The sequence below is a fragment of the Salminus brasiliensis genome, chromosome 11, assembly GCF_030463535.1.
Source record: "Salminus brasiliensis chromosome 11, fSalBra1.hap2, whole genome shotgun sequence".
Classification (NCBI taxonomy): domain Eukaryota; kingdom Metazoa; phylum Chordata; class Actinopteri; order Characiformes; family Bryconidae; genus Salminus; species Salminus brasiliensis.
Window position 1 is genome coordinate 23,199,738 of NC_132888.1, and position 16,120 is coordinate 23,215,857.

The 16,120-nt window shown below is 42.0% G+C and overlaps 1 protein-coding gene across 2 annotated transcripts in view; it reads left to right on the forward strand.

The window, feature by feature from the left end:
• tyw1 (tRNA-yW synthesizing protein 1 homolog (S. cerevisiae)) overlaps positions 1 to 16,120 on the forward strand; it is a 91,130-nt gene that overhangs the window by 46,374 nt on the left and 28,636 nt on the right. For both annotated transcript variants that reach the window (XM_072691248.1, XM_072691249.1), the window contains exon 13: positions 2,512 to 2,647. In XM_072691248.1, coding sequence (XP_072547349.1) covers positions 2,512 to 2,647 — 136 coding nt within the window. The remainder of the gene's footprint in view (positions 1 to 2,511; positions 2,648 to 16,120) is intronic.

The window sequence follows — 16,120 nt, forward strand, 5'->3', positions numbered from 1 at the left end:
CAATCAAGTTGTAGAAGCCATTCCAGTTGAAATGCAGATGATTTCTTGAACTTTTCTTTTGAACTTTTTCATTCATTTATTTTCTTATTTACTTGGCTAGCACCTGTATGAAGGGCAGCGCTGTCAGCTCTGTATCTGCGCGCTCTCAAACCCAAGCAGTCATTCCGACACGGTGCCTGTAGTACACCTCCCTCAGTCTGCAGCTCTGGTGTGTGTCTGAGTACCCTGGAGCTGCATCAGGTCTTCTCGTTTCAAGTCACTCACTCGCTCTTTTGAAGCTTCGCTCGGCCTGGGACGCCACTGATAAGCAGTAATCGCCCCCCAGAATTGCAAATTACCGCCCGCCTCTATCCTGCTCCTGCTACAGTTAGTGTGTGTATAATATATATATATATATATATATATATATATATATATATATATATATATATATATATATAGGGCTCTCTCATGGTCGCCTTCGGCATCTACATGAGGAAAACTACACTCACTTCAGTTCACACGTCAGCTTGAGGACATCACCTCTCACTCCGTGTAAAAGCTGGGTCAGAGTGCAGCACATTCTCCTCCATTCATGCTGCTTTTCGGTTTACAAATATTAGGCTCTGTGTGCTACGTGCTGGACCAGGTTTGGTCAGAGGCTAGGGCGCAGTCAGGAACAGGCCCAGTAGAAGAAACAAATCCAGGTTAACTCTGCATCTAAACACAGAGGGGCACCTGTTTTCAGAGCCCCTAACAACCCTGGAGCTGCAAGGTGGAGGGGGAAAGGAGCTGCTGTTCCATTGGGCATGGGGATGTTGAGGACAAGTCAAGCTGCTTTACTCCTTTTAATAATGCAGCCTTCATACTGGCATTTCACCCACTTGGGTAGAAGTGGAGATACTAGGGTTTAAAAAGACTTCTATAGAAGCTGAAGTATCAGCTTAAGCTTTTTACTCCAGTAAAAATGTAAAAGTACTGGTTTCAGAACGACTTACAGTAGAAAAGTAAAAGTAATGGAAGGAAAACAAAGGCCAGAAGCTTAGGCCGCACCACAGGGGTCTATAGTGCACTACCCCCCTCCCCTCCCCAAAAACCCATTTCTCTAAAAGTCATAATGAGGAGAATGATCTATTAAAATGTTGATGGTGAAAAATGTTGGGCTGCACTAGGCTCCTGTTTCAGCTGCAGATCTGCCCATTGAAAATGAGGCATTTTAGTAATATCAGCTCTATTAAAGGAGCGTCTCTGTGCTCTACTGAGCTTTAACATGAGCTTCATGGAGGAAAATATGAGGAATCTTTGTCTAGAAGTTTTGTAATGCTGCAGAATGTCAAACTTCAGAGGTGTGTGATGATGACGTGTGCAGGTGTGATGGATGGCTTACAAGCACATAGGGTGTCAGAATGGTGTATGTTTATACTTCTCGTCCAATCGCAATCACATTCACACTTTCCGGATGGCGGAATCGTTTTTTTTTTTCTTTTTTTGAAGGATGACGAGCCGGAATGAAAACAAACGGAAATGTAATGGGAGTAACGAGGCTATTCTTAAAATGTAAGGAGATGAAAGTTTAGATAATTGGGTAAAAATGTAAGGAGTACATTACTGAAGCATATGTCCCACAAAGTACAGAACAAAGCTGATGACCTACAGAACTAGTCCTACAGAACGACACTAAATATATGGACAAAAGTATTGGGACACCTGCACATCCTACTTCTGTTGGAATAACTGTCTATACTGTCCAGGGAAGGCTTTCTAGCCCCTTTTCTAGCTCTTTAGGTTATACCCCATTTTTCTTTTCTACGGTCAATTCCATGTACCAAGCTCAAATTATTTTCGATGTAAATGCAGTTTTCTAAACAAGAGTACCTTTAACTAGTTTTACAGCAGGTTTAGAACATGATAGATCTGTGTATTTTGGCAGAATGCCAATTATGGTTATACAGCTGTCTTTGGATTAAATATATAGTTCATCACGCTACCCTCAGCCGTATCCGGTTCCTCAAGTTGAGTAGATTGGGCAATTTTTTTTTTTTTTTTTTTCATATGTGAAAAATATTTCAAATGTTTCTGTAATTCCCAGTAATTAAAGCTAAAGGCAATAAGATGCCCTTTAAGATCAATTCATTCAAATAAATAAGTTGGGCTACCAAAAAAAAGGTTAAGCATCCACCACTTTATCATTATCTACAAGAAAACTGCAGATAGATTATTTTTCTCCAATTTTCTCCTTGATTTAGTCATTGTTTTTATTGATTTCATTGTTCTGTTCCACCATTTCTACCATTCTCCCCAGTTTTGGCCTGATTTGATCATGTCTTGCATGAGCAGTTACTGACTAATGCTGATCCTGACATGCATTCAGCCTTTTAAAAAGCGATTGTTAAAAGGTTTAAGAGCAAGGCTGTTGGCAGAATCACAGACGCTTTTATGGATGAGCAATGACTGAATCAAGAGTAATATCCCTCTTTCTCTCTCACGCTCTCTCACTCTCTCTCTCTTCACTTGTTTTTCATGTCTCTACAGGAGCCTGGTGCCAGTTACCCAGCTCTACGTCAGCGTAGATGCCAGCACTAAAGACAGTCTAAAGAAAATTGACCGTCCGCTCTTCAAAGATTTCTGGCAGCGCTTCCTGGACAGCCTAAGAGCCCTCGGAGAGAAGGTGAGCACCCTGCACTTCACCAGCACTGAGCTCAGAGTGCTGTCAGCCAGCTGAACAGCTTTATTGGCATCTAGTCGATAAGACAAGAAGTTTAAACAAAACGTTGTGGTCTTATTGTAGCGTATTCTACTGGAAAGCTTGCGGGACGTTGACCTGTTTTTGTAATGTTTAGAAGCTGTTAACACACTAACTTCTGTTCATTAAGCAGTGCCTGAATGTGGTGATGGGTTGGAAATCATTACAGATGTAGTAGGATGGTCTTCAAGAGAAAAAAATAACTATAAATCAGAAATCGGTGAAAACCAGACATTTCTGTTTAGTTTTACTTAAACTTTGTCCTGTACTGTATGTGTGAAATAAGTGTGTGAATGGGAATGGGTCTCTTGCTGGTATTTCGTTCATTGCGTGTTTGTGCCTTTCAACTGTCCCCTTGAACCTTAGGCTTAATTTTAAGTTTTAATATTTTTAAGACTTTAGGACGGTATTCATTTTATACTATAAATGATTCAGTATCCACTCTAAATGATTTAGTATCTAATATAACTTATTATACTGTATTCAGTATTCAGTTTCTGCTATCAAGAATTTAGTATCCACCATAAATTTAGTATCTACTATAATAACTCATCTGCTATGAATTAATTGGTATCCACTATGAAATGTTCAGTATGTGCTATTGATTATTTAATATCTACTTTGAATGATTTATTATCCAATATTAATTATTTAGTTTCCTCTATGAATTATTATTTGATTGATTCTGTCTCTAGTATGAAAAATAGTATGCCCTGTAAATGATTCAGTATCTACTTATTATTTAGTATTTAGTATGCCCCGTGAAATATTAAGTAGCTACTATAATAATTAATCTACTTTGAATTATTGGGTATCCACCATGAAATATTCAGCTTATTTAATATCGACTTTAAATTATTTACTATCCAATATGAATTATTTAGCATTCACTTTGTTATTAATTATTCACTATAATTGATTCTGTCTCTAGTATCAAGTATTTGGTATACCCTGTGAATTATTCAGTATCTACTATGAAGTATTGAGTATTTACTATAAATGATAAATTGAGTATGTGCTATTTTAAGTATGTTATGAAAAATTTCCCACCTATTATACATTTTATAACAGAAATGAATTATCTAGTGTACACTATGAATAATTTAATCTCCACTATGAATTTTTCAGTGTGTACTAATCATTATTAAGTAGTTATTGTAAATGATAAAGTATTTGCTATAAATATTCATTAACTGCTGTAAAGGTACTGTGTAATGTAATTGGATGGTCCAGATTTAAAGGGTTAGGTTGTCTGGAGGAAGTGTAAAATCCAGTGTTTTAACATTTTAAGTCTTATTGCTCTTGCAGAGTTCTGATCTCAGATAAAGTTCAACACCGTTTGCAAGGTTACCGATATAATTTGGGATTTGTTCAAGTCCGGACTTGCACTGTAAATAATAAATGAAGACTCTCTGAGCAGGCTGTTTGAAATGGGAAAACCATCTGCATCAGTGCCCTTTGCTCACTTTCTGATTGATTTTATGGTCTCTGTGTCACAGCGATCTTTTCTAAAATATTTTACAAGGTCAGAGTCTCTGCTCTAAATGACTGGGTTTTAGAATAAGCTCCGGTATTTCCCTTCTGCCCTGAAACTCAATAGTTTTTCCTATAATCCACAACAGGCTGTTGGAGAGCGGCTATAAAAACTGAACCCTATGCAGCCCTGGTATTGATTTTAAGTTAGTACCAAACTGTGAAATTCCTCATGAAGTCACTGATTGATTCTCTTCTCCGGTTGGTGTTCCTTTGGTTTTTAGGGGTTAAGAAAGTCCAGATGTGGACTGGATCACGTAGCCTTCATGTGTTCAGAGCGAGTGATTTTAAGCTAAGGCGTTGAAGGTTTTCTCGCAGTGGGGCTGCATAATGCATTGCATGCTAATCACAGTCATGATTTTAGCCTTTCTAATATTGAGACCATCAGAGATTAGCAGATTAGCTTCTTACGAACCAGTGAATGTGTGTGCTGTGAGCATCCTTGCCAAATCAGATATTCAGATAATAACTAGGGTCTGATGTAATAATAAGTGAATATGTAATCATGTAAATGTAACATCAAGTTCATGACCTGATGGGAACATTCCTTTGCGATTCTGGGTTACGTTGATATGGTTGCATCAGGAAATATCTTTAAGATATTTCAGAAGCGCTTTCATTCTGTGAATCAGATCTGTTGACTGGGAAACCCCCCCCCTGAAGAACACTAAACTCACTGGTATGTCATGAAACCAGCTTGAGATGACTCTTTCTTCTTCCCAGTGTTAGAAATCTGGCATACAGGAGCCAGATTCAGGAGTCAGGGGACTGGATCTTTAGCATTGGAGTTTATTCACGTGTAGACAGAAAATCATACACGGGCACAGCTTAGATGATCACGGTCAGTCTAGTCAGACCAGACTGAACCAATCCCAGTCTTGATCCGATCCCAGTCTTGATCCGATCCCAGTCTTGATCCGATCCCAGTCTTGATCCGATCCCAGTCTTGATCCATTCCAGTCTTGATCCTATCCCAGTCTAAACCAATTCCAGTCTTGATCCATTCCAGTCTGAACCGATTCCAGTCTGGTTAGGGATATTTTGGGAGGGCCTTATATATATATATATATTGGGAACTGTGGGAGGGGAAAGGTTGATGAATAGGAGTTTAAGGAGGGGTAGGTCATTTGAATTACCATACAGCGACCATTTCAAGCCGGCAGACAAAGGATAACAAAAGGTGAGACAAAGGAGTAAGAACCATTTTCTAAGTTGAAACCACATGAAAGTAACGTTAGAAAGGGGCATATTTTTTCTCACCAGGGTGCACCATCATGCTTGATGTAGCTGTTAGATGATGGTAAATTGTGGACATGAAGGGATGAACATGTCCTGCAACAATACTCAAACAAGCTGTGGCCTTCAAGTGATCACTAATTGGTATTAACAGGCCCAAAGCATGCCAAGAAAATGTCCCCCCACACCATTACATGGTCCATCGACCACTCTTCAGCTGTCTTGTTCTGGTAAGCCTGTGCCCACTGCAGCCTCGGCTTTGTGGTCTTGGCTGACAGTGGCGGAACAGGATGTGGTTCTTGGACGCTTTTCTGCTCGTCTCAGTTGTACCCGTCATCCCTTAAGATCCACGAGCGTGGAAGACAAGCATCTAGGCTTTTTTCTGTCCTGGCACCAAACTTCCCCTGGGTGTCCGAATGGCAGAGTCGCTCGCTGTCTTCAAACACAGACTGAAGACCCACCTCTTCCGAGAGTACTCGGGCGAAGTGTAGACTATTATGGTCACCATATTGACTTGTGTTTAGTAGTGTCTAAGCTTAGAGGGATCTTTTGAGCTTTAGTCTATTCAAACTAGCTGAGGTTATTCTTGAGGAACTGGCAAAACACTTTTGTAAATTGCTCTGGAAAAGAGTGTCCGTAAATGTAAATGTACTGTAGCCATTTTCTGTTGACCTCAACAAGACATTACCCTATGCAGAACAGGTGACCGCTGGCAATTATTTTTTTCATTGCACTGTTCTAACTTTACAGACTGTTGATCCGAAAAAGCCAGGAGGTCAGCTGTTCTAGAAATACTCAAACCAACCATCATGCGCATATATATGTGTGTGTGTGTGTGTATATATATATATATATATATATATATATATATATATATATATATATATATATATAATGTGTGTGTGTGTGTGTGTGTGTGTGTGGGTATGTATATGTATATATAATATATATATGTATATGTGTGTATGTATCCTGCTGGTCATAAAATTAGAATATCATGAAAAAGTAGATTTTTAGTAATTCCATTCAAAAAGTGAAACGTGTACATTATATTTATTCATTATACAGAGACTGATATATTTCAAGTGTTTATTTAAATTGATTTATTTATATCAATACACACATTCATAATTTCTGTTACACATTAATGCTGTAATACTGCAGAGAAGTTGTCCATGCCTACATCTTAAAGGTATGTTGGCTATTATAAAGCTGCCTGTTATAAAGTCTTTTATTCTCCCAGCTCCTTGACATGATTAACCTGCAAGATTTTTATATATGTCTTTCAGTGTGTGCTGCCCTTTGCGGTGCCTGCTGTAGCTTATAATGGCTTGTCTGAAGGTGCAGTTGAGCAAAATGTGTCTGTATATATGTGGTTGTGAGAATCACAAGGAGAGTAAAGAGAGTAAAATCATCCAACAGTCTCCTTTAGATTGCTTGGGATGAAATCACAGTAACCCCGCTTCAGTAGCCCTGCTGCGAGGAAGTTCAAATAGAGGCTGTGATCGGTGACTCAGGGGGCCGGATGCCGCCTAAAGCCTGTCTACAACTGCTGCAAACCGCTTGAGGTGTAGGAAGCTCAGGTGATATTGGGAAGAACTGATGTAGCCACAGCAGGTGACTAATTCTCCTGTACATGACTTTCTGTCACTTCAGTAAATGCGTCCTTTTTCAGCTTGCTGCTGATCACCTTTCTAGATCTCTAAACCGAACTGGTCATGTTTGGTTTTTAGCAGTGGAAAGTGCTGTCGTGCCAGAGCAGTTTCTCATCAAGCCAGTTTTATAGAAAGGCAGTTAGAGATATCGTAGGATTGTGGGGCCGAGCATAAATGCACCAAACAGGAATTTAAATTGGGATATTTCAGGTATCTTCACAAAGCTGAAAGTTGTTGCACACATTGTGTAGCATTGTCAAGCGAGCTGTCCTTTGTAGTAGCTTAGCATATTTAACATTTGCTAGTTAGCAGTGCTGTGTCAGGTTTTCCTCTGTGACAGGTTTTGGTACTTTTTAAGTAGTTTGGAATACATGCAAATACAAAATGCATACAAAGCTTGAGTTGTTTAAGATCAGCCAAGATCAGTGGAGAGCCAGATCCCTCTCCACATATGAAGTCGAAGGTTTCTGAGGAATGTGATTTGTGGTGCCGAAGCATGGAACCGTCAAGATCTTTCTAGGCTTTTAGCCTTAGAAAGTGAATTTCTAAGAATAAAAAAGACGCTCCACCATTTCTCAGTTGAAGGCCTAACATGTCAAATTAACCACCAAAATAATACAAACAGTACTTCCAGAAGACCTGGACTGACATAAGTTACTGACTAAAAGAGTGGTAGTGTAACCAGGAATGGGAGTCATTTGTTAGATTTGGTAACACTGTTACTGCTACTGACTAAATTAATGTCTCTCACAGGCTTCAGGTTTAGCCTTGAATGTTTATCTTGATGTTAGCTCTCTGCTTGCATACTGCTGGAATCCCCTAGGTGGACTAGAAGAAATGAACGTGATTGTACAGGGTATAGGTAGTTTTGCCGTTTGTGGCCTGAACTGAAGGCCTAGGTCTACTAGTCACGGTTCATGACCAAAGTGCAGACAATAGAGCATTAGCAATAGAGCATGCTGGCGTAAAGCTCAGCACATGCGAAAGCCTGCTGAGGAATCAGCCTTCGTTTTTCTCATAGCATAGTTTTCTCCAAGCTGCCTCCTAGAAACGTGCGACTTCAGCTCACGTTTCTGTCTGAGGAATCTAAACTACGAGGGAGTGGGAGTGACCCACATCCAGGTTTCTAAAGCTCTGGGATATAAAGCAGCCTACAGTTTTGCCTGGATGAGCCACAGAGCCTCTCTATCAGAATAACACTGCCGCCCTTATCTCTCCTTGGCTAATTCAATTACCTTTATTAGCACATTCCTAGAAAGCAGCCAGCCAACGCGAACCACTTTCCCTGTCTGGCTTAATGACCTTGAAAAAGAGCCTGGCTGTGAAACTAGTGGGAGGGAACTCTTAACACCAATAATCTGCGCTGTAAATGCTACAACAGAAAGGGTTCCGCTGGTTACCTTGAGCCTGTCCTTGGAATGTTAACTAATATTGCTGCCGGGTTTAGGTCCATCGTTACAATGGCCGGTGATGAGCTTCTCTTTATGTAAGGGTCTCAGCTATTTCCTGTGTCAGTGCTAAAATTCCTACATGTGTAGATCCTTTCAGAGCAGGCTGAAGCGATGTGGCCAGTGTAATCCCAGTGGATGCTACTCCTCTGGGAGGGCTCTGCTAACCTTTCAGAGATACACGTTGGTCTAGTTTCAGAGATGTCTTTTGCTGGACATGCTGATGTTACATGTGGTTTATTAGTAATTCGATGCATCATTTTTGCATATGTCATAAGCGTTGTAATGAAGATCAGCCGCCTGATGGTTTTACTGTTAATGTGATGCATGGGCGAGAGTTGCCCGTTATTGCACAGCCACGTTATTTGTCTATCAGACGAAAGCTCTGTGCAGCTCTATATGAGCTGATTAAGCAGTAGAAAAGGCAGGCAGTGAGTTGGAGGTGTTGCAAATAAATTGACAAGATCGTCCCTCAGAGAATTGAAGCGTAGGAGGTCACTGTTCTCATGCACAGTGTAAGGGAAGCACTGACCTGGGAATTGTGGGCTGCTGTTGATATCTGATTTCCTGCACATATCTGCTGATGCTGATGCAGACGTAGAGTATAAACCTTTACAAAGATGAAGCTGAAATTGAGTCCACATCTATCTGGCTTAGCAGGATATTTCTTTGTAGAGGTTAGGAGCAATAAGGACGTCACAGTATGCTCTCTTTATAATAAATCATGCTGTTCTTTTTGCCAAACAGTCTATAACGTTTGGTGCCGTAGAATGGAAAATATCATCCATCTTGGCGTACTTGAATAATGAGAGTTTGGTACATGGAACTGATGACGTGACGTGTCGTGAACCTCTGCTGAAGTGCAGTGGCATCTAAGTTTGGAACCTTGACCCTTGACCCTTTTTGCCTTAGTCAACGAGGGCTGTGTGGTAAGAACGCACCGGCCTCTTTCTGAGAACATGGTGCGTTTATTACTCTTGCAGGTCCTCTGAACCAGTCTTCCCACCATGTGCAGCTGTAACAATGTTCAGCATGCATATCTCTGCTAGATAGATTGTAAATGTGGCTTTACCAGTGTTCTTGTGCGCAGAAAGGGACCTGGAAAGCAGTGCTCAGGGTAGCAAAAGCCTCAAAAAGGGTGAGGTGGAATCAGTGCTAGGCTAAAAGCTAACCCTAGCCTGCCTCATCTCCCCGGCTAGCTAAACATGCTGAGTGGAGAGCCCAAACTCTCATGCATATTCTATATTCTCCTGCCATTCTATGGCATCGTTTTAAGTAATGACCGCATCCACAATTGGGTGTAAAACAGACTTGAGTGCTTTTTGACTTTGTATGATATAAAAAAGAACAGTTGCCTTGCTGAAAGCAGTAGCAGCAGCCATGTTAAAGCCTGGGTTTTGTCCATACTTTTGTCTTGGCTGAAAAAAAAAAAAAACGTTTTGGGGTAATCGGGCAAACTGTGTAGTTAGACTTTTGGCCAAACTAGTGATGGTCTGTGAGTTTTCAGCGGGTGTTTCATGAGGCCAAACAGTGTGTGGCTAATCTACCCAGCCTGGCCCTGCAGCTGAGCTCTGAGCTCAGTGGCCTGTTCCCTATCTATCCTCTTAGAGCCGTACCTCTCCAGTGCCCAGTTTCCCCTCTCTGCCGGCGAAGAGTTCATCAATCTGTGGTACAAAGCTGTGCATTTTAATTTGGATTCCATTAGCAAATGCATGCTCGTTGATGCGGCTCTGTTTTATGAGCCATTCATTTTAAGCAATTAGGCCTGTTTGTAAATGCCTGATGTGGTAGATTAGATCTGCACTTCGTTTTCAAGCCGCTTTGGTTTTCTGAGCCATGCCCAGTTCAGGAACAGCAGTGTCTCAAACGGATGCTCTAAGGACATTTATTTGGTTGTTAGCCATGGGCGAATCCTGTCAAAGTCGCGGTCACTTCGTGTTCGGACTGTCCTTCGGGAACAGACGGATTAAAGGAGGACGCTGTCATTTTCTAAACTGTATGAAATAATTTCAGATTTCAGTCATGTGAAGTTTCTTTCATTTGCATTTGTGGCATCAGTAGCAGCAATCACACATTCAGCCAGTTTAAATGGAGGCAAACCACACTGAGCAGGTTCATCTCCAGAGATCTTAATGTTCCTGTGTCCACTGTCCGCCACATCATGCTCAATATCAGATTTCTATAAAATGAAATGAAGATTTCTAAAAATTTGCAGGGCTGCCAATATGTAAGAGGTGTTGTATTTGAGTCACAACTTTAGCCTGGGCAGAGAAGGCCTCGATATTGACTCATCCTTGCCTTTATTTGTTTCACTACAGCTCTAGTTCTAGAAACAGTAAGTGTGACCGAAACCAAATAGGCAGGTCTATTTGGGATTACTTGATGTAGTTTAAGGCATAGTGTGACAATCCAGACTCTCTGTTTTCACAGTTGTTGGATACATTAGCATTGTGGATCCGGAAAAGCAGATTTCAGATATATGTAAATGGTATTTTGGGCAAGACAATATCTTCAAGCTGCGTCTCTGCTTCAGATGGCTGTGTATGAGGTTTGGTATTCAAAAAATTCAAACTGGGACACCAGAGCTGCCTTCAGGAAAGAAGATCAGACATTCAGAGACGGTTCTGGTGGAACTGTCTGTGTGTGGTGGTTCTTGAAGCACTGACTCCAGCTGCAGTCCACTCTTTGTGAATCTCCCCCACATTTTTTAATGGGTTTTGTTTCCCAATCCTCTCCAGGGTGCGGTTATCCCTATTGCTTGTACACTTTTTTCTACCACATTTTTTCCTTCCCTTCGCCTTTCTATTAATGTGCTTGGACACAGAGCTCTGTGAACAGCCAGCCTCTTTAGCAATGACCTTTTGTGTCTTGCCCTCCTTGTGCAAGGTGTCAATGGTTGTCTTTTGGACAACGGTCAAGTCAGCAGTCTTCCCCATGATTGTGTAGCCAACAGAACTAGACTGAGAGACCTCTACAGCCTTTGCAGGTGTTTTGAGATAATTAGCTGATTAGATTGTGGCACCAGGTTTCTTCAATAGTAAACCTTTTCACAATATTCTAATTTTCTGAGATACTGAATTTGAGGTTTTTATTAGTTGTCAGTTATAACCATCAAAATTAAAAGAAATAAACAATTGAAATATATCAGTCTGTGTGTAAATTAAAAGGCAATGTCTTACCAAATGGAACCATTGATATTCAACCCAGATCCCTGCTTCTAACACTCTTCTCGGCCATGCTCGAATGATGTCAGGGTTCCCCCCCCCCCTTGAAGTTCACATACGTGGGAGTCTTGCTTCCATACTAAGTATGTCCTTGGCTCTTCTCGTTTTCTGCTCGGATGAGCCATGCTTACTGAGCTGGGGATTGAATCTTACCAGGTGTGACTTCTTCAAATCCTTTTCAGGCTCTTCTCTTCAGTTTTTGAAAGGAACCCTGGTTCTCAGAGTGCCGAAGCATGGCTTGTTTTCAAGTGGCTTATAGTGAAGCGGTTGGTGTGGCGCAACAGATAACACCACTACATGCCACTGGGGTTCAATTCCCGGTCTGGGTGACTATGCTGCGCTACACCAATAAGAGTCCTTGGGCAAGACTCCTAACACTACACTGACCCACCTCTGTAATACAGGTAACCTTGTAAGTCGTTCTGGGTAAGAGCGTCAGCTAAATGCCACAAATGCAAATGGAAATGGATTCCTGGAAGAGCCAAGGTGGCCAAGGTTTTGTTGACTGTGTAGTAGGGGGTTTCTTAGACTAGTCAGCTATTAGTGTGTTAATACGAGGAAACAGAGTCCTCCGCAAGCTGTGCAAGGCGAAATTTTGGAGATTCTCAAAAACACAGTATTGATTTTGAATGAATTACATGCAGATTGGCGGCATTGGTACTTTTTGTGCTGTGTTAAAACCCTGACCACTCCCACTGTTCGGACTGTATGTTTTCTAAAAATGTATTAGAAAAAATATTAATTGAACCCCCTGCATATCGTATCGTCAGGTTCTTGACAATACACAGCCCTATGCTGAAATACAACCTCGTAAGCCAGACAGGTTAGGTTGTGAGACCTGCATAGTTTGATGGAACATGCCAATTTGACAACCAATCACAGACTGTTTAGCCAGACAAACTCCAGTTAAACAGCTTCAAACAAAGCTCTGGATAGTGTGAATATTTTCCCAGGCTCCATCTCTCTCTGAAAGTCTCGGCGTGAACACTCGGGTGAGCACCGATGACCATTGAGAACTACTAGCATCATTTAGATCGTAGTTTGATCGGGCTGATAAAAGCGGCGTGTGGAATTGCGGATGGCCGGGGGCAGTTTAACATCATAATGAGAGGCGAGATTGTGAGAGCTGTGGGGTTTCACTGTGCAGTTTACATCAGACGGTCTGTGTACTTTTGTGGGCAGAGTGCCTGAGGCTGAGGCTGATATTCAATAAAACTCCACTACAGAGCGACAGACTGACCACCTCAAACCACAGCATCTGCTGCTCTGTTAGCCCCTGTTCACAAATTACTCACAAAAACATTTCAGTGGTGTCCGGAAAGCATGCTTGTGTTTGTGTATGTTTTAGTGGAGGAATGAAGCCCAGAACTTTTATTAATTACTGTTTGACTGATGACCGTTACGTCCTGCAGCTATGATGTGGACTGTTGTGCACGTCTTCCCTACCCTCCCCTTCACTAACTACATCTCACTACTGCTGTGAATGCATCAGTGTGTCTGTCTATCCCTCTGCAACTCTGTCTGTCTATCCATCTGCAGCTCTCAATCTGTTTCTTTCCATCTGTCTGTCTGTCTTTCCATTTCCAACTGTCTGTCCGTCTGTCTATCCATTTCCAACTCTCTGTCTGTCCGTCTGTCTATCCATTTCCAACTCTCTGTCTGTCCGTCTGTCTATCCATTTCCAACTCTGTCTGTCCGTCTGTCTTTCCATTTCCAACTCTCTCTGTCCGTCTGTCTATCCGTCAACTCCGTCAACTCTCTCTGTCTGTCCGTCTGTCTTTCCATTTCCAACTCTCTGTCTGTCTATCCATTTCCAACTCTCTGTCTGTCCGTCTGTCTATCCATTTCCAACTCTCTCTGTCCGTCTGTCTATCCGTCAACTCCGTCAACTCTCTCTGTCTGTCCGTCTGTCTTTCCATTTCCAACTCTCTGTCTGTCTGTCTATCCATTTCCAACTCTCTGTCTGTCCGTCTGTCTATCCATTTCCAACTCTCTCTGTCCGTCTGTCTATCCGTCAACTCCGTCAACTCTCTCTGTCTGTCCGTCTGTCTTTCCATTTCCAACTCTCTGTCTGTCTGTCTGTCTATCCATCCATTTCCAACTCTGTCTGTCCGTCTGTCTATCCATTTCCAACTCTGTCCGTCTGTCTATCCATTTCCAACTCTGTCCGTCTGTCTATCCATTTCCAACTCTGTCCGTCTGTCTATCCGTCAACTCCGTCAACTCTGTCTGTCCGTCTGTCTATCCATTTCCAACTCTGTCTGTCCGTCTGTCTATCCATTTCCAACTCTGTCTGTCCGTCTGTCTATCCATTTCCAACTCTGTCCGTCTGTCTATCCATTTCCAACTCTGTCCGTCTGTCTTTCCATTTCCAACTCTGTCCGTCTGTCTATCCATTTCCAACTCTGTCTGTCCGTCTGTCTGTCTTTCTATTTCCAACTCTGTCTGTCTGTCTTTCCATTTCCATCTCTGTCTGTCTGTCCGTCTGTCTTTCCATTTCCATATCTGTCTGTCTGTCCGTCTGTCTTTCCATTTCCATATCTGTCTGTCCGTCTGTCTGTCTTTCCATTTCCATCTCTGTCTGTCCGTCTGTCTGTCTTTCCATTTCCATCTCTGTCCGTCTGTCTTTCCAGTTCCAACTCTGTCCGTCTGTCTGTCTATCCAGCTGCAATTATGTTTATCCCTCTCCAAATTTGTCAAAGCATCTGCAACTCTCTGTTAATCATCAACTGTCATCAACCCGCAAAGCGTGGCAACAGTGGCAGCTTGCCGAGCCCAGGTATCGAACCCACAACCTTGTCATCAATAGCCTGGTGCTCTAACCGTTGAGCCACTGCCCTCCCCAGCTGTTCTCAGACATGTCTGTCTTTCAGTTTCCCTCTGTTCTGCCTGTCTGCCTACCTGCCTGCCTATCTGTCTGCAAAAGTAATGACATTCCAGAAGGTCTGGAATGTCTTTCTCTTTCTGTCTCATTTTTCTGTAAGTTTTTACATTTTACGATTCTCCTGGTTTTTGTTTTGTTTTTGGTTTTTTTTTTGTCCATCTTGTTTTTTTTTCTTCTTTCTTTCTGTTCTTTCTCTCTCCCCTTCTGGTTTGTCTGGTGCATGGCACAGCACTCAGTATGATCAGACTAGGGCACTGCTGACTGTGCTGCCTTGGACAGAGGCAGTAATGGAGCACAGAGCAGGTCAGTTATTCTTAGAAATACCACAGAGCAGCAGAAACTCTCCAGAAGAGATGATTGACAGAGTGAAATAATAGGCGTCGGAGAGATGAGTAGCCATTATCACCCAAATTGGTATTGAAGTCTTCCCCTTAGGGCCTTTCTGCTGGTGCACTCTGGGGTGTGGGTAAGACTGATTTATTTATTTAATTTTTGGGTCACTTGACAGGCATCACTCTAGGCAGAGATAAGGAGAGACTTGCCTATTAAAAAGTCTACGCTTTTCTCCATTTCATTTAATTGACAGGAAGTCTAGTCATTGTTAAAACCAAGATTCAGCAGGGCTGCAGGAGCGTTGCTGCTTAAAAACAAAAAAAAACTTTACTTCCGTAACTTACAGACGTTCTGCTATATTCATGTTACCAGGCTGATGTGGGTTTTTTATGCCTAAAAATGTGATTTTAAGCTGTTGTTTGATGTATAAATAGTAAGTATGACTAGGCCTGCCGCGATAATTACGTTATCGACTTATCGTACAATAAATGGACGTGTCCACGATAAGTTTAGCAGACGCCGATAATAGCCAATTGGTTTTCGCGCGAGTTTGTTTACAATAGAAAAAAACGCAGCAAGATTTCTGCAAGGCGCACGGTGCTGCTCTCTCGCCGGCTCCCTATCTAAGGCGAAGACGTGTCTGGGCCAGACAGCGACATCCATCGGTTAGGAAATGCGTGCGTTGCACACAGAGGAGGCAGACGCAGGTGGAGGCGTGTTAGCTGGCGAACATATTCGAGGCTAATAGGGTCCAGAAAGAAAGTTTGGAGAAGTAATTCAAGATGGACTTGGTTTCAAAGCCACATTGCACTGCTCCAGTGTGGGAACACTTTGGCTTTAAGCCAAATGAGCGCGGAGAGCCCATCAGCTTTAACGAGGCGGTATACTGTCTTTGTCTAAAAACAGTGGCAACAAAAGGTGGTAATACAACTAACCTAAGAGCCCATTTAAAGCACAACCATCCAGTTTAATTTACCAAGCTGGAAACAAAGAACCCGGTTGGAGAGGGGCCGTCCAAGCAGGTGACTATCACGGATGCCTTTGCTCGACAGTGTAAATATATAAGTGATAGCGTAAAATGGCGC